This window comes from Chrysochloris asiatica, unplaced genomic scaffold (genome assembly GCF_000296735.1).
Source record: "Chrysochloris asiatica unplaced genomic scaffold, ChrAsi1.0 scaffold00056, whole genome shotgun sequence".
Classification (NCBI taxonomy): Eukaryota; Metazoa; Chordata; class Mammalia; order Afrosoricida; family Chrysochloridae; genus Chrysochloris; species Chrysochloris asiatica.
This window is the reverse complement of record NW_006408574.1, coordinates 14,935,744-14,955,048: the sequence shown is the minus strand read 5'-3', so window position 1 is coordinate 14,955,048 and position 19,305 is coordinate 14,935,744. Positions and strand designations below refer to the sequence as shown.

The 19,305-nt window shown below is 41.5% G+C and overlaps 1 protein-coding gene across 1 annotated transcript in view; it reads left to right on the top strand.

Moving 5' to 3' along the window:
* Window positions 1-2,608: 2,608 nt before the first annotated feature.
* Window positions 2,609-19,305, top strand: part of LOC102819132 (myristoylated alanine-rich C-kinase substrate-like) — a 22,516-nt gene continuing 5,819 nt past the window's right edge. The window contains exon 1 of the mRNA XM_006863846.1: window positions 2,609-2,674. Coding sequence (XP_006863908.1) covers window positions 2,609-2,674 — 66 coding nt within the window. The remainder of the gene's footprint in view (window positions 2,675-19,305) is intronic.

Here is a 19,305-nt window from a genome sequence, read left to right as displayed (position 1 = left end):
AATTGGAATTCCAGAATAGAAAGAGACAAAAACAAACAGAAAACTACCCAAGAGTTGTTGGAAGAAAACTTCGCTAGCATCATGAAAGACAAGAAGATAGCCATTCAAGAAGTTGAGTTAGCTCCAAATAGGATAGACTCCAAAGGAAAACCACCAAGACATTATAATTAGACTTTCAACACCGAAGACAAGGAAAGAATCTTGAGAGCAGCTTAGGAAAAATGAAAAGTTACCTACAAAGGAGAACTAATAAAACTAAACTCTGATTTCTCAACAAAAACCATACAGACTAGAAAACAATAGGATGACATATGTAAAACTCTGGATGAAAGCAATTGTCAACCAAGAATCATACCCCCAGCAAAACTGGCAACCGGATATAAAGAGGGAAATTAGGACATTTTCAGATCAACAAAAATTAAAATAACTTATAAGAACAAGACCAACCTTACAAAAATTATTAAAGGGTGTTTTTTGGACAGAGACTCAACAACAACAGACAAAAATCTGAGACTAACACACATGACAATATCACCCTGAACTCAATCCAGATATGTTGTTGTTAAGTGCTGTCAAATCAGTTCCGACTTATAGTGACCCTATATAGAGTCTGCCAGGAGCTGCTGGTGGGTTTGAACTGCCAACCTTGAGATTAGTAGTCCAGTGCTGATCCTACAGCACCACACCAGAAGTCCCAATGCAGATATAGAAGTCTTCAAAGTAAAACAAATCTACAAGATGGAAAATAGGAAACCAGAGATAGCATTTGCAGCCAAAAGAACCGTACAGTAAAAGCAAGCAATAATGTAGTTACAGAACTTCCAAGTTAAGAGGAAAACAGGAGCATTTCAGAAAAACAGAAAATAGACTCAATTTTAACTCTAAATCTAGACCAAGCCTTACTCCTATCCCTAACACTAGATCTAGTCCTAACCATAACCCTAACACTAAATGAAGTCCAAGACCTAACCTAGACATAGTTGTAGTCCTAACCCTAACTCCTTACTTCTACCCACCACCACCTGCCCAAAAAAGATCATGGACTTTTTCTATGATGTTATTACAGCACCTTGTGTGGATATGTACATTTCAGTACCAGTCGGGCTGCCAACCTCATGATCAGCAGTTCGAAACTACCAGCCGTTCCACAGGAGAAAGATGAGGCATTCTGCTCCCGTAAAGATTTACAGCCTTGGAAACCCTGAGCAGGGTCACTATGAGTCGGAACCGACTCCAAGGTACTTACCAACAATAACACCAGTTACCATGGAGTCCTGGTGTGGTGCTGTGGGTTAATGTGCCAGACTACAAAGCCATTTAAACTTCAAGGTCGGCAGTTCAAGCTCACCAGCTGCCCCTTGGAAACCCTATACATAGTCACTATGAGTCGCAACTGACTCGATGGCACTTCACAACAACAACAACCAGTTACCATGGAGTTATTCCCAACTCATGGCGACCCTGTGTGTGTCAGAGTAGAATGTGCTCCACGGGATTTTTAATGGATGATATTTTGGAATTAGATCATCAGACCTTTCTTCTGAGATGCCTCAGAATGATAAATCTCCAACATTTTCATTAGTAACTAAGCATATTAACCATTTAAATCACCCAGAAATCCTATCTCACTCAAGGAGAGCAGGTGGGATGTATTGGTGAGAGAAAGAGACAGTGACTTACTTTAAAAAATGACAAGTGTTTTGTTTGGAGCTGGCAGGTCCAATATCTGTAGGTCAGGTCGTAAATTCCATCAGTCTTGTTTCTCAAAGCCCAAAGGTCAGGAGACAGGGAGAGTGAAATTCTGACAAGATTCTGGTGGCAGAATCCTTCCTAGGGAAAACTCCTTTAATGAAGTTAAGATCTTCAACTGAGTGGATAAGGCCCACCACATTATGGAGAATAATCCGCTATACTCAATTTCATCTGATGTGTTCACATGTAAGTCCTTCCTAAGAGCATTTGTACAAACAACTGAACTCCATAGCCTAGACAAGTTGGCACGTAGTTAACCATCACGATGCTGCATTAATGTGTTTTGCTACTTACATGGGAAACCCACCCTCCCAAACAGAGTTTATCACTGTGGCCACATTGTGTTTCTTGTCACTTACATTTCTCCAAAGGGCTATAGGCCCAGGTGCCTGAGACCAGCAAGACCTGGTCTTCTGATTCTTCCATTGGTTAGAATGAATTACCTACATGATAAAACAGAACAAAACAAAACTCTCCTTTTGTTACTATGGATTGAAGTTCATAGCATCATTTCCAGACACCATTAAAATGTTGTGGAGGATTTCTGCTCTGTCCTGCCAGGTTGCTAGAAGTCAGAATTGAATGACTGGCAAAGGCCTTTTTGTTAAGATGCTGAAGATGAGTATGGAATGGAAAAGACAAAATGATAAACACAGAGAACACCATTCATTAATTCACTCATTCAACCATTCATAAGTAAATGCCCATTTGTAATAGACCTGCCATGTGTTAGCAATCGTGCTAGGAACTAGGGCTATGCCAGGAATCAAGACTGTTAAATGCCTGCCTTCAGGGAACTTATTGTTTGGTGAAGAAAAAGAGATAATAAACAAATATGAAAGCAACCACCTATAACATGACGACTGGCAAGGACTGCTCAAAAGAAAAAATAAAGTCAGATAAAAGGCTAAAAACGACACGGGTAACGATATTTGCTGCCAGAAGGTGTGGTCATATGTATATAAAGATTCTTTTATTCAATATTTATTGACTGCCTTTGATGAGCAGGGTGCTGAGTGAGATACAAGATGAATAAGACGTGGGCCCTGCTGTCCAGAAGTCGACAGCTCAGTGGAGAAATCTCACCACCTGCTCCATTAGGCAGACAGATTAGAAGTCTCAGGGCATATTGCTGCAGTAACATTGTACACAGTGACCAATCTGAACAGATTGTAAGTATTCCAAAACTCACTGTGGTTTCCATAAAATAATTCTCACTTCAAGTAAACATTTTCAGTGGGTGAGTAACTATTTTCCACCGACAGCACTCATATTTGAGGACTTTCTTAATGCAACGACGGCTTGTTTTTCTAATGGGTTGCCAAGGATTGTTTGGGCCCTTATTGAAATGGACTTGCTTCACTCCTCAAAGCAACTTGGCTGAGTTTCTTTTTGTACTGGCAAATGCTGCCTCCTGTACTGAAAAATGTGTTCTTTCTGAAAAATGTGGACTGTCCCTGGATGTTTTTATTAAAATTAGAGATCAAAAAGAATAAATTATAGAGACATTTTGCTAAGTCAGTGGTGAAGAATAGATCAGAACTTTGTATCAACAAGATGTGCATAACCATAGGTCACTTCTTTGTCCACATGTTAACTATTCCTAGTCCTTTACTACTTTGTGCAGATACCTCCTGGCTCAGAATTCCCTGATTCAGGGAGAAGGCAGAGAAAATAATCAGAACAGTCAAAATATTAGCTTTTCTAAACAAGGTGCTTTTCCTTATAATGATTTTAATACAGCCTTCTCCCCATCCCTGAGCTTTACAAACATGGTCAGTAATAATATGACATTGTTAACAAGAAAGCTCCATCATGTGAGGGAACAACAGTTAGCTGAGAAGTCTTTGTTTTCCTGAGAACAGAGCCTTTTTGATAGGCAGGGGAGATCATATCACACACAGTTGTTTCAGAGTAAAGGAGACAGACTTGCTGATCTCTGGGTTAGCCCAGACGAACATAATCCAATCACTTCATAGGATCCATGTTGGAACCTTACTCCCCTTCAACTTCTCACTGTCAAATTCCTCACTCTTTGCCATTGTAGAAGACCCAGGAGAGGAAATTATTTTGGCTTGGCTGAGATATAAGCACAGGTGATCACTTCTTATAAACTTCTCCGTCTTTGTTGGAGCTATGAGCTGGTCTTTTTAGCAGTTTGTTCTGTCAGAGAAACAGAAGTCAGAGCTTTGGGTCCCTGCTCTTGATGGATGGGACGGTACAGATTACTCTAGACTGTCATCTTGTAGTGGGTACATTTCTTCTGAGTGGTCCCACAAGGAGGACAGTGCCAACCTGAATCACAGACTGTCCACAGCCAAGCTTCCTTTTGTCCTCACTTCTCTGGGCATTCCAGTGTGTTCTGTTTTGAAAAACATGCACAGCAAATTTTGAATTTTGTTAAGAAATTCTTTTTGTTTTCACCATCGCAAGTTAAAATCAATTTCTCAGAAATTCTTTTTTTCTACATGTTAGAGTCCTTCCCACTAGTAAAGTTTTCACTCTTTTTATGGCTTTATCTGTAAGCAACATCCACTGCTCTAATTATGTAACTTTTAAGGTAAATAATAGGCAGGAATTTTGCTATTATAATATTTTCTAAGAGCCATGAAAATTCAATCATTAGATAAGATCAAGATCTTAGTGCTAAACATAAACTCTTTCAACAAAACTTGCAAAGAATAAATTCTGCTATATCTGTAACTCTACCCTAAAATCCCTCTTAGTACCATTGATTGTTGTTAGGTGCTATTGAGTCGGTTCCAACTCTAAGCATCCCTGTGTACAACAGAACAAAACACATCTGGTCCTGAGTCATCCTCACAATTGTTGTTACGCTTGAGCCCGTTGCTGCTGATACTGTGTCAATCCATCTCATTGGGGGTCTTCCCCTTTTACTGTGACCCTCCAGTTGACCAAATATGATGTCCTTCTCCAGGGACTGATCCCGCCTGACAATATGTCCAAAATACGAAAGACAAAGTTTCGCCATCCTGGCTACTAAGGAACATTCTGGCTGTACTTCTTTCAACACAGATTTGTTTGTTCTTCTGGCAGTCCATGGTACTTTTAATATTGTACATGGCATATAAAAAGTCTATGGTGCTTAATAATGTCGGTGCTTCCTACATAGTCCCTGATTCAAGAATGTCACTCCTAGTGAGATTTACTTCATTCCATTTTTAAGTGGCCTATTCCATGGCTTATCTGTATGGCCCACATTTCCTCAGTGATGAGGTACTAATATAAGGACTTCCGTTTTCAGTTCTGTGAACTGTGGATCAGAGACTACACTGCAGTGAAGTAACTTTTCAGGTTGTTGTTGTTAAGTGCCGTGGAGTCGGTTCCGACTCAGAGCGACCTTGCACAGGGTTTCCGAGGCTGTAAATCTTTATGGGAGCAGAACGCCTCATCTTTCTCCCGCGGAACCGCTGGTAGTTTCGAACTGCTGACCTTGCGGTTCACAGCCCCATTCGTAACCACTACGCTACCAGAGCTCCTTACTTTTCAGGTAGCCTTCCCAAATAGGAAGGGTGTTCCAGTTGTTGGTAGGTTTGGCTTACAGTATGCAGTTTATTTGTTTGGGTTGTATGTTTTGAACATGTGCCCAGGACTTTGAAAAAGAGTGATGGGAGCATTTGTTTAAATGGAACTGAAAACCAGGGGATAGGTGCTGCCAACGCTTTAATTATGAGCCTAGCAGCATGGCCACTTACTTGAAAATCCAGATACAGCAGGGGTGGGGAATGTCCAGCCCACGGGCCGTAGAATGCCTGTTAAATCATTTGGTCTGGTCCTGCCAAGGCAACCGCAGTTCTAGCCATCACATTAGGGGTGAGTTAATTCAATTCTTGACCAAATATAACAGGCTAAGTTTTAAGTGGATAATTTTGTGTGGCCCGCCAATCATGTTATAAATTTTAGCAGAAAAAGAGGATATAAGGGAAGGAAAGTGGACTTGGGGATCTTCAACTGATCTGTTTCTTGTTGTTGTTAAGTGTCATCGAGTCAGTTCCAACATCTAGTGATGCTGTATAGGATTTCTGAGACTATAAATCTGGTTGTGGGAACAGAAAGCCTTATCTTTCTCTCATGGAGCGACTGATGAACTCGAACTGTTATGTGTTTCTCATTCCAGTGCTTATCCTGTAGAGCCGGGAAATGGAGAAATAAAGTTCACCTATTTTAAAGGAGCTCTGGTAGTAGCGTAGTGGTTACAAATTGGACTACAAACCGCAAGGTCAGCAGTTCAAAACTACCAGCTGTTCCGCGGAAGAAATATGAGGCTTTCTGCTCCTGTAAAGATTTACAGCCTCGGAAACTCTGTACAGGGTCGCTATGAGTCGGAACCGACTCCACGGCACTTAACAACAACAACATTCCTTTGGACATTCAAAAACATGACAAACAGCCTGTATCCTTTCCCCAGTTCCTCTTCACTCTGGGTGACATCTAGACACAATGTCAGCATGTCAAGTTCAGAGGTAGCCAGAGTGGCATTTGTGGTAGGTGATGTGAATTATCTACCTATGAGGTATTTGAAAGGTCCGATGAAAAGATTTACAGCCCTAGGCGCCACTTAGGGGGTGCCACTGAACAGTTCCTATGAACAATCACTGATTCCGTTGCCTGCCACAGGTCAGGGCTCGGTGTGTGATCTTGCTCTGCTGGGGACTGAGAGCTAAGAAACTGAAAACAAATCACAGACTAGTTTTCATCAATGAACGGCAGGCAGGTGCAGTTGTAATTGTCCTGGAGTGCCAACATGTGAGCTGGACTTGTATTTTTGAGCTGGCTCCATAAGATAAACACTGAACTGGGAACCACAAGGTTCACAGTTTAAGCCCTCCAGAAGGTCTGTGGGATAAAGATGAAGCTTTCTGTTCCTGTAAACATTTAAAAGGCTTCAGAAACCATATACAGGGTCTCTATTGAGTCAGAATCAACTCGACGGTCCTTAACCACAAAAACAATAAGGTAAATAAGTGTCAGATATTTGGACATGGACACAATTTCAGTGCTTGCCAAAGATGCTATTTTCCATAGATAGTGTCTCTGCCTGAACCCCATGTTGCCTTCAAGATCGAGGGTGCCAATATGTCATGGGATGTTGAAATGAAAGTGTGTTGGTGTGTGTGCTTATGTGTATGTCTTATAAACCCTATGACTTTCTTTTGCCAGAGGTGAAAAAAAAAAAAAGCCAAACTCTGGAACCTCTTGACTTTTAGACCAACTTTCCGAAGTTGTAACCAGAGCAGCTGGAGGCTGTTAAACACGAGGACATTACTCAGGTCGGGGTGGTGAACCAAAAGCATTGGGAAAGAATGAAAAGGAGAAGAGTAATTAATACTTGACACACACTTTCTCTTCCTTTAATTCTTGAGGATTTTGTTTTCCCTCAAGCCTGAGTCCAGGCAAATGCATTTCATTCCAGACGCAAAATACGAATCCTCTCCTTACCAATCTCTGTATGGATTAGGAATCACTGTAAGGTAAAAATCTCTGGCGCTTCCCCTGAAATGTGGATTTTTATTGTTATAAGGTTTTTATTGAGGGGGCTTTATTTGACATTTTTCTCATACATGACTCATACAAGTCATGTATGAGATGCATTACATAGGTATCCATTGTTGTTAGATGCTGCCTACTTGATTCCAACGCATGGTGTTCCCATGTGAGCAGCATCGAACTGCTCCAGAGGGCTTTCAAAGACTGTGGCATTTCAGAAGATCCCCAGATGAGTGGTCTTGGAGTACTTAACTGTTTGCATTAACCAGCATTGCCAAGGCAATGATAGTGTTCTTCTAATAGGATTTAAATATTTAATTGTGTGTCTGGGTGGAACTCAAAAGTTGATCTTTGCCTTGCAAGGCTTATTTTTGAAAAGGGCTGAGAAAAGACACATCCAATCAAGACGAACAGACCTAGTAGGTTCTCAAGAAATAAAAATCTGCTGAAATGACCCAGCAGTCTGCTGGATTTGCACCAACCTGCCCAGGACATTTCCTGTAATTACAGCTACTGAACTCAAGGAGGCCTGTGGTCTTAGCAGGTGGTTTGGACCTTAGTTAGACCAGGAGGATGGTGGGTAGGGTACCAGCAGTGAGGAGCTTCCTTCTGAGCAGGCTCAGTTGTCAGAGAATGCCAGCTGTGACAAGTGGGATGAAAAAGCTGGTAGATTTAGGTAAACTAGTGCCACCTGTGAATTCTTTTTCTTTTTTTAAAAATACAAAAGTAAAAAAAAAGGCAAATCCTAGAAAATGACAGCTAGCTTCTTAGGAAATGCCAGAAACTACTCAGAGATAGAGTGATTATCCTAGGAACAAGAAAACAAATCGATGCATTTGAATCATCACAGTGGTTTTCAAAATTACCTGGAAAGCTTGCTAACTACGCAGACTCCCAGGAACTATGCCCAAAGTTTTAATTCAGAGAATCTGGATCAATGCATACATCTGAGTCATCTGTAAAATGGGTGTTTAACCAACCACAACTGTTAGGAACATTGTTGTTGTTATGTGCTGTCAAGTCAGTTAGACTCATAGTGGCTGTGTATTGTTTTTGAGGAGCGGCTGGTGGGTGTGAACCGCTAACCTTGTTGTACAAATCGATCTTGCGGTCCAGTGCTTTGTCCTGTAACACCACACCAGGACTCCATTAGGAGCATCTGTTGTTCACACTCATAGCGACCCTGTATAGGATTTCCAAGGAGCAGCTGGTGGGTTTGTAACACTGACCTTCCAATTCAAACTGACCTTGCGGCCCAGTGCTTGTCCTACCGTGCTACATGAGAGCAAGGTTATCCCTTAGAGTTCTCTGTGAATGACCAGGCCCACATAAACATTAAAAGTTAACTAGGAGCTCTGGTAGCGTAGTGGTTACGAATCGGGCTGTGAACTGCAAGGTCAGCAGTTCGAAACTACCAGCGGTTCTGCAGGAGAAAGATGAGGCTTTCTGCTCCCGTAAAGATTTACAGCCTCGGAAACCCTGTGCAAGGTCGCTATGAGTCGGAACCGACTCCACGGCACATAACAACAACAACAAAAAATGCTGTGCATGCAGTTCTGTGAAATGAGCACGGAACCATGACCAACCTGGTCAGCAGTTTGAATCTACCTGTCCCTCTGTGGGAACAGCGTCAACTCAACGGCACTTAACAATGACAACAACACGTGATGCACGTAAGGTCTAGTTCTTCAGGCACTATGCTAAGGAAGCCTGAGAGGAATTATGGAAGTCGGCTCTAGTTGCATACTGATAATTTTTATTAGAATTCACCAAGATAATTGATTTTTAAAAGAAAATTAAATAAATTGTAAGCAACAACTTTCTCCCTTACAAATACCAGTTTTGTTGTTTTTGGTTGTTCCTGGTTTGACACAAAATAAAGCATAGGCATCAAAACTAGTTCCAGCTTGTTTCCAAGATCTGTTTTTTCTCCCCTCCCTCCCTTCCTTCCTCCCATCCCTCCTTCTTCCTCACCCCATCTCTCCTCCCCTTCTTCTTCTTCCCCCCCACCCCCCATCCACTTTTTAAAATCAGAGATTTGGGGGAGATGAGGTGGCTACAATTTAGGCTAATCTGATGGTAGTTCTGACAGCATTTCTTCCTGGCTTCACTGAGCTCCGGAGAATGAAAGTCATTAGGAGATGTTTGTAGTGTCTGGATATTACGTGAGCATACTCCCAGGACACATTCTTGGGATGGCTTAGAGCACACAGCTGACAAGCCTTACACACATAGAAACCTCTATGAATGAGCAGGGAAAAGAATGGGTATGCATACCGAGAAACCAAATCACGAGAAATACTCAAAGTAATTCTCGTCTATGAGATGCCGATAAGGGTTTTATTACTACTTAAAAGTGGAATTTGGTCTACAGATCATTTCTTTCACATTTATAAAATAAAATCATATTCACAATGTTTCCCAGAGCTGGAAAAACCTTTAGAGATGTTTTTGTTTTTTTTAGGTGCCATCAAGTCGGTACCGACTCATAGCGACCCTATGTACAACAGAACGAAACATTGCCCGGTCCTGTGCCAACTTCACAATCGTGGCTACGGTTGAGTCCATTACTGCTACCATTGTGCCGAGTAAAACCAAAACAAACAAAACCCACAGCTGTCGAGTCGATTCTGGCTCATAGAAACACCACAGGACCGAGCAGAACTGTCCCATAGTTTCAAAGGCAAGCTGGTGGGTTAAGACTGGACACCTTTCAGTTGGAGCCCAACACAACCTACTGTGTCAACAGGGCTTATAAGCAGTTGTATGGTGGTTAAATTGTCTTTCTTAGTGCTATGGGAATATATCAGAAACACCTGAGACACTTTTCAAACTCTAGATGTTGAGGTCTCACCCTAAGATCATCCATTTCTGCTGGCATGCGTAGGTGGGCTCTTGGCAGACTCTTTAAAATGCTTTCCAGTTGATTCTAACATTACAGCCAGGACTCTGAACGACACGAGGAGCTTGACAGTCAAAACATTTGGACTTGCAGTCTGATAAAGACAAGCATAGTCCCCGAGAACAGTAGGCTAGAATATATTCAACTGAGAAAACTGGGATGTACTTAAGGTCTAGGCTGTTTCTGTCAAGTGCCGCTGATAGTGACCCTATATAGGGTTTCAGAGAAGTGGATGGTGAGTTTGAACTGCCAACCTTGTGGTTCAAATTGACCTGGTGGTCCAGTGCTTTATCCCACAGCACCACACCAGAACTCCACTTAAGATATATGTGGTTGCTATTAAGTGCCTTCAAGTCGGTTCCAACTCAGAGCAACCCTCAGCTTGAACCACTGACCTTGAAATTCAAACTGACCTGTGGTCCAGTGCACTAGTCCACAGCTCAGTAGCAAGGCTCACTTAAGGTCTATTGTTGTTATGAGGTGCCGTGGGGTCGGTTCCAACTCAAAGTGACCCTGTACAGGATTTCCAAGGCTGTAAATCTTTACGGGAACAGAAAGCCTCATCTTTCTCCCGCAGAACAGCTGGTAGTTTCAAATTGCTGAACCTGAGGTTAGCAGCCGGATTCATAACCACTATGCTACCAGAGTTCCTTGTTATTGTTAAGTACCATGGAGTTGGTTCTGACTCATAGTGACCCTGTACAGAGTTTCCAAGGCTGTACGTCTTTACAGAAGCAGAAAGCCTCATCTTTCTACCGCAGAACAGCTGGTAGTTTGGAACTGCTGACCCTGTGGTTAGCAGCCCTATTCGTAACCACTATGCTACCAGAGTTCCTTGTTGTTGTTGTTATGTGCCGTGGAGTTGGTTGTGACTCATAGCGACCCTGTACAGAGTTTCCAAGGCTGTAAATCTTTACGGGAGCAGAAAGCCTCCTCTTTCTACCGCAGAACAGCTGGTAGTTTTGAACTGCTGACCCTGAGGTTAGCAGCCCGATTCGTAACCACTATGCTACCAGAGTTCCTTAGTTCCCAATAATTTCCAAAAGAGTACTGGACTCCAGAACAATTCCATTAAATAAAGTTGTGTGCCGATCGATTTCCTCAAGGTCACAGCCTTGAAAACCCTATGGTGGGAGTTCAGGGTGTAGCCACAAGTCAGAATCCACTCCATGACAATTTTTTTTTTTTTTAATGATGTCTTTGAACATGACATTCTGCAGGTGTAGCAAGGGACACACAGAAGATTAAGCTCTAGTCATTCCCATAAAAGATTTTATAATCTTATGATCAGGAGACATCTGTGGACAGAGATTTTGGCCTATGGCAGAGGTATGAGAAGGGAAAGAGAAAGACAGTATGAAAATAACTTCTATCAAAGGCAGGTGTGCTACAAGTGGCACAAGTTGATTTGAATCATACGTAAAATATTATAGCTCTCAGCATTTGCTCTAATTTCTCATCTCTTCCCTATCTAGCATAGAGCTGATAAAACGAAGCCGTTTTGACATCCATCCATACTCATAGAACACAGAGCTATTTGGGAGGCACAGGGATGAAAGGAAAAACTGGTACAGACTCCCTTTGCCTCCAACCTCTTCAGGCCTACCCTGGGTTAGGAGCGAGATCAGTTCTTCAGTGTGTCTTTAAGTTGAATTTGTAGGTGAGTCGGAACAGGGGCCTACTGGTCTTATTTAATCTTTAGTGCAACGAAGTCTTTCTAAAGCTTTCAAAGCTGCCCCTGAAGCAGTGAGGAGGAGTGTGATGAAGAATTTGCTACAAGTAGGGGCTGGTTGTGAACCGCCTCCACGGCCCACAACCACCGCCATCAGGGGCTGTTTGAGCCATTTCAAGATGAGGGTAATTTTACATTAAAATTAAGGGTCACATACAAGCCATTCATGCCTGACCCCTGGGCACCTGCTTTACTCAGTACAAGGAGGGGATACCTTAGAGTCTGGGATGTATCAGGTCAGTGTTTGCTCAGATGGAGGGACAGTAAGGAAGGCTGGTTTCCACTTGTCACTTCCAAGACAGCTTCTCGAAGCCTGACCACTACTAGTTTGCCAAGGGAAGACGGAGAAGAACATCTGCCCACTCTCATTGGCTTTACTGCTTCCTGAGGTCAAAGATTAGTGCCATGTTGATGGGTTCATCTCCTTACGCAAATCAAAGCTGAATTAGCAGAAGCAACTGTTGACTGTTTCGAACGTCTGTAGCTTTTTATTTTGGTCTGAACTCAGAATTTTTGCATTTTCTTTATTTCTACCCCCCCATATAGAAAATGCAAAGGAGCTCTGGTAGTGTAGCGGTTATGAATCAGGCTGCTAACTTCAAGGTTGGCAGTTCGAAACTACCAACGGTTCCATGGGAGAAAGATGAGGCTTTCTGCTCCCGTAAAGATTTGCAGCCTCAGAAACCTTGTGCAGGGTCACTATGAGTCGGAACTGACTCCACGGTACTTAACAACAAGAAGAAAAACAAACCTCCGCCCCCCATATAGTCACCTGGTACAGGGATTTCCAAGATGTCATTCTGCAATGAGGCTTTACAAAGCTGTGATTAGACAGAAGTTTCTATCATTTGCTATGGACTCTAGTCAGTGCATAAGGAGCTCTGGTAGTATAGTGGCTTATAAGTTAGGCTGCTAACCACAAGGTCAGCAGTTCAAATCCACCAGTCGATTCAAAGGAGAAAGCTGAGGCTTTCTGATCCTGTAAAGATTTACAGCCTCAGAAACCTTATACAGGGTTGCTGTGAGTTGGAACCAAGTCCACGGAACATAACCAATACCACTATTGAGCACATGTGCTCATACTTATACAATATTACAAGTTGTTATGAAGTGCTTTGGAGTTGGTTCCAATTCATAACAACCTTGCGTAGGCTTTCTGAGGAGTGGATGGTGGTTATGAACAGTGAACCTGTGGTTAGTAGTCCAGTGTTTATCTTACAGGGCCACACCAGGACTCCAATGACTGGACAGATACCAATAAAGCAAGCCAGGGAACACATCTAGGCAGTGATCATTTCCTGAAATTTTTTTCTTAGTCCAATTTCAGTAGAATATTTAATAAAAGGAGCGATCCAGACAATTAGCTATTCCTATCTGGGTGGAGGGCTCAGGATAAAACTACCTGATGATCTTTAAAGGACAGGTGTGAGCTCCACACTCCAGTGGTTAGTGAGCATTCTCACAGAATGGGAAAAGTATGCAGTCTTATTCAGAGGAAGGCAGGGTTTCCGTAGCAAGTAGGGAGTAGGAATTTAGGATGGAAAAATGGGTTTACGCACCATTCCACTTGTGGTGGACCTCGGACGTTGGTAGAATATTTGTACTCTATTTGGTTGGTAAGCATAACTGTTGAGGTTTCTGAGTCTGGAAGTTACATAATCAACTTGTGTTTTATTAAAGCTAATTGGGCAGCACAGTGTGGAATGGATTGGGGCCAGTCAGGAAAAGATCAGGGGCAGAAGTATATATTAAAAACAAAACAAAAAAAACACACGATTATATTACTAGCCCAGAGAAGAGTAGAGACAATCACACTGGAAAGGGGAGAGGGGGAGGGGGCACAGAGTGGAGTTTTGGTGTTTTGGTGGCAGGAAAACAAAAACTTGACCTTGAAAAACTGAACACAGAGATAAAATTGAGCAAGAATGGTGCTTCTACACATATAAAACAGGAACTGGCTGGATAGACTGATTAAAGGAATCAGAACCGACCAGATGACACTTAACAACAACATCATATAGGAAAATTTATGTATCTCTTTTAGTCTCGATGGCTCTGCTCAGTGTGACTAGTAGCTCTGCACATGTGTCCATTGAATTTTTGTTTGGAATAGTATATGATCATTTGGAGCCCTGGTGTGGCACTATGGGTTAATGTGCTAGACTGCAAAGTTGGTTTGAAACGCAAGGTCAGCAGTTCAAGCTCACCAGCTACTCCTTGGAAACCCTATATGGAACGGACTCCATGGCACTAACAACGACAACAACAACATATGATCATATAGAAAAAACATGTTTTCACACAAATGAATGTTGTGTCCACCTTATAGTTAAACCTAGTTAAAAACGATAATTTCAGTACCAGTCATAGGTATGATGGATTGTTTTTTTCCACTAAACTGATAAGCAGATATGCATCTGTTTTAAATGGATAAACAAAACTGTATGCTAATCTCTGGTAGTAAAAATCAGAGAGGGAGATAAGACCCCCTCAACCAATCAAAATAAGTGACCCCTCTCCCTGCTCTGGGTTATATGAAGAAAAATGTGGCATCAGGATTGGAGGAAGACTCATTAACAACCTGTGATATACAGATGATACAACCTTGCTTGCTGAAAGTGAAGAGGAATTAAAATATTTACTGATGAAGATCAAAGACCATAGCCTTCAGTATGGATTACATCTCAATGTAAAGAAAACAAAAATCCTCACCATTGGACCAATAAACAACATTCTTATCAATGGAGAAAGGATTGAAGTTGTCAAGGACTTCATTTTGCTTGGACCAACCATCAACCCTCATGGAAGCAGCAGCCAAGAAAGCAAACGACTATTGCATTAGGCAAATCTGCTGCACAAGACCTTTTGAAGTGTTGAAGAGCAAGTATGTGCTTGAGGACTAAGGTGCGCCGGACCCAAACCATGGTATTTGCAATAACCTCATATGCATGTGAAAGTTGGACAATGAATAAGGAAGACCATAGAAGAATTGATGCTTTTGAGTCATGGTGTTAGAGGAGAATACTGAAAGTGCCATGGGCTGCCAGAAGAACCAACAGATCTGTGTTGGAAGAAGTGCAGCCAGAGTGCTTCTTTGAGGCCAGGATGGCCAAACTTCATCTCTCATACTTTGGACATATTTCCAGTTACCAACTCGAAGGCACCTAACAACAACAACAAACATAAATTATTTTGATATTTTGTAGTCATCGTCAACTTGAAGGTGTTTACCTTAAGACAAGAATCCTACCTTCAAACAGTTGAAAGAGAACATGATGCTAAATATATTCTCCAGGTAGATATTGTGAAACATTCATCTCCATAAGTGTTAATTCTTTTAAAAATTCCATCTATAAAGCATTTATCCATAGCATGTTGTGCCCCATACACAGAACTGACATAAGAGAAAGTTAAGAGAGATATAAATAAGCCATAGTCCCTAGTGTGTAATTTATTTGGGTATACAAAATACAGACATATAAAGTAAGTAGACAACATTGTTATTGTTGACTATTGTCAAGTCAGCCTGCACTCACAGCCACACCATGGGACACGGTAGAACTGCCCCGTAGAGTTTCTTTCCTCAGCTGGCATTTTTCCAAAAGCAAGTCTTTCTCCTGTGGAGACACCGGATGGGACTGAACCATCTGAATGCAAGTAGAAGGCACTATTGGTGGTGTTGTTAGGTGCTGTTGAGTCAGTTCCTACTCACAGAGACACTATGCACACCAGAATGAGGCACTACCCAGCCCTGGGCCATGCCCACAATTGTGACATTTGAACCCATTGTTGCTGGCATTGTGTCACTCCATCTTGTTGAGGGCCTTCCTCTGTTTCACTGACCCTTCACTTTAACAAACCTGATATCCTTCTCCAGGGACTGGTCCTTTCTGACAAGGTATGAGCGACCAAGACAGAGGTTTGGGAAAGTGTCTGAACACAAATAATCTTTGTTGTATTCACTGTTTTCAAAATGGTTCCTGAATGTCTGGGAAAAGGTCTGAAGTTACAAATGGGAACAGTGCCGAAGACGAGAGTAAACTGAGTTCTGGTAACTGTGAGATCCTAGCTCAGTGCACAATGAGCGGTTTGTTACTGGTTATTTAAACTGCACAGTCAACCTATTTAGAGACACACTCCCTGCTACATGGACATCAACTTGTGGTGTTACACTCCTGAGCGAACTCTCGAAAATCATTTTCTGAATCCCTACTGGAAAGACCCTTTAAAAAGAATTTCTTAGGTCTGTATCAGTGCTCTCTTGCTAAAAATGTGACATCTGAATGTGGTCAGTGGAAAACTACTGTCTTTAGGTTTTCTTCATGCCTGTTTTCTCTCTCTTCCTAACCATTGACTTTTGAAGCACATTCTTTCATTAGGAGATTCAGCACCCTGTACAGTAGAGGGAGGATAGCAAGTCATTAACATCCAGCAGCATGTCCTAGTCCCCAAAGAGAAAAATCAGGATGGTACAAATGTAACTTTGAACAAAACACTGCTTTGCTTTCTTGCTCTCTTACACAGTATAAACTTCGGCTGGCCATGTAACTTGTAATAAAACCCTCGTTCCAAATTTAACTTCATTTTGGGTGATGTCCCATGACGCTGACATTCTAGATATGGAAACCAAGTTTTTCTTTCATTCAGAGAATGTGTTGCCCCTCCCAGGAAATACTTATGATTCATTTCCATTGTATGCCCCATTCTTGTGACACTCAGCAAAATGGAACCTGCTTCATCAGTTCTAGGTCTCTGTAGATTTCCACTGTGTTCAGTGATTAATTACTAGCTTCCTGGCAACTTATTCTTTTTTCTGTATTGTTAAGCATTCCTTCATTTCCAAGTTTTCTAGTGTAAGATATAAACACAAAATGAAACATCATTACTGTTGTTGTTGTTAAGTGCCCTTGAGACAGGTCCAACTCTTAGTGACCTTTGTACATCAGAAGAAACACTACCCCCAGTCCTGCACAATCCTCACAGATGTATTAACTTTGAGGCCATTGCTGGACCTAGTGTTTCAGTCCATCTTGTTAAGGTACTGTCCTTTCCACTCCGTTTTGCCTATACTACCAAAGACATCATTTGAAATAAATATTTTTAAAATATCATCATAGTTTAAGACATAGTAATAAACACTTGGCAATTGGTTTCTTCAATGAAAACATTAGCTTTTAAAGGCTAAAGTGACAAAAATGTACTAATTTCTTAACAATAGGAGCATTGACTTCAACAACAGTTGTATTTTAAGAAATGAAGCTAATATAGAAAGATGGGTGGTCCCTGATTGTTTAAACAGAATAAACGTAAAAAACAAAACCAAGACACACATTTTATTGCTAGGAACACTGAAATCTACTGCTTCAATGTACGCATTAATGAGACTTCTTGACAAATCACCTGGTAAATTTTAGCTGACAGCTTGTCATATATTAATTATAAATAATTGTAATATACGGCTAGCATAATGTATGCAAACCGCCCCCCCCCAAAAAAAAATGGGAAAGGTAATTAGAGTATATCCTTTGTTTTCTCCGCTCACTTCATGCTCACCTGCGAAACAATGACCCAGTGTTTCACTTGAATTGGGAGAGTACCAGTGGTTAATGGGATACCCCACTCTGCTAAAGAAGTTAATGGGAAGATCCATTTGTCATAGTCGCATGCTGTAATCTCCAGAAACAGAGCCAATGGAAAACAGCATGGGATCATAACGTCCTCTACACACCACAGGAGAGAGTGAAATGAGGCCACTGAAGGGACCAGTCAGGGGAGAGGACCTGGTTTTCTTTAGAGACAGATGTGAGTTTCTGTTCTTAAGAAGACAGCACTGCCCAACAGCAAAAGGAGCTGCTGCCTAGAAGAGAAAGAAAGTGCATTTCCTTTATATGGAGAAAAGGAGTATTTTCTATACAAAATTTCCAACTACCTCCTAGTCTACCTCTTGTTAAGTGCCATTGAGTCTCTCCAATTCATAGAGGCCCTGTACAGGGTTTCCGTGGCTGATGGATTTGAACTGCTGACCTTGTGGTGATCATACAGCACTACTCCAGAAGATAACTTATTGACCAATAGTCCCAGGGTAGTGGAGTCGGAAAGATCAGGATTGGAGACCCATTTCAGTCAACATTCGGATCATGGCAAATTCTTGATCTCTTTTAATTTGAACTTTCAAATCTGAAAAATGGGCATGACAATATTTTAAACTTGGAGAGTTCCTAGTAGAAGCCATGGGACGTTATGAATCCAAGGATGTAGCTAAGAGCTTATGTGTGATCAGATTCTGTAATGGTTGTAGCTGAGGACACCCTATGTTGTTGTTAAGTGCCGTCGAGTCGGTTCTGACCCATACCGACCCTGTATAGGGTTTCCAAGGAGCAGCTGGTGAGCTTGAATCACTGACCTTGCAGTTCAAATAGCTTTGCAGTCTGGCACATTAATCCATAGTGCCACACCAAGACTACGAGGAAACCCTATATGGCAGCTCTATTCTGACCTATAGGGTTGCTATGAGTCAGAATCAAGTTGACCCCAATGATGTTGTATGATCACTTTATATGTGCATATTATGTACACTCCTCCACCCCAACAAATTTAAAGAATTGTTAAGGTTGTTATATTTATTTTAACCTTTTCCTGCATCAGTTCTGTAGGGGGCACAGACAAACTACTGAGAAATACATTATGAATAGATTTTTTAAAACTGTACAAATTCTAACACTTGTTTAGGTGAATGTTTCAGCTATTTAAGCATTAAAACCATTCACCGTTATTATTTCAATTAAGCATTTAGAAGTGAATTAATGACGTATATTAGACACACGTTTGCAGCACAAGCTCCCAGTACATTAGGAAACTGCTCACTGTCTTTCGAACAAGCAATTTCAATCTATGCTGTGTATCTCTTTTCGAACTTGATTTAATCTACATTGCTGCAGTATTCACAGGAAAATATAATTAGCAACAATTATGCAATTCCTCAGTTAATAATTTATAGTCAGAATAGAAGAAAAGTCACAGGATTTGATACCAAGCAGATCTAAGTTCACAATTGTAGCTGGGACACTCCCTAGCTATGTCAACGTGGCCCCATGATTTATCTTCTTTTCCACGATGGGGTTAGTCCTACTTAAAGGAGTCCTTGGGTGGGGCAAGTGGTTAAGAATTGGGCTGCTTACTAAATGTTTGGCAGTTCAAACCCACCCTTAGGTACCTTGGAAGAAAGGTCTAGCAATCTATTTCTGAAATGTCACAGGCTTGGATATTGTATTGAGTGCGGGTCTACTCTGAAACATCTAGGGTCACCATGAGTCAGGATTGAAGGCAACTAATCAATGTTTATGCCCATTCCAAAGAGAGGTGACCCAACAGAATGCGGAAATCATCGGACAATCTCTTTGATATCTCAAGC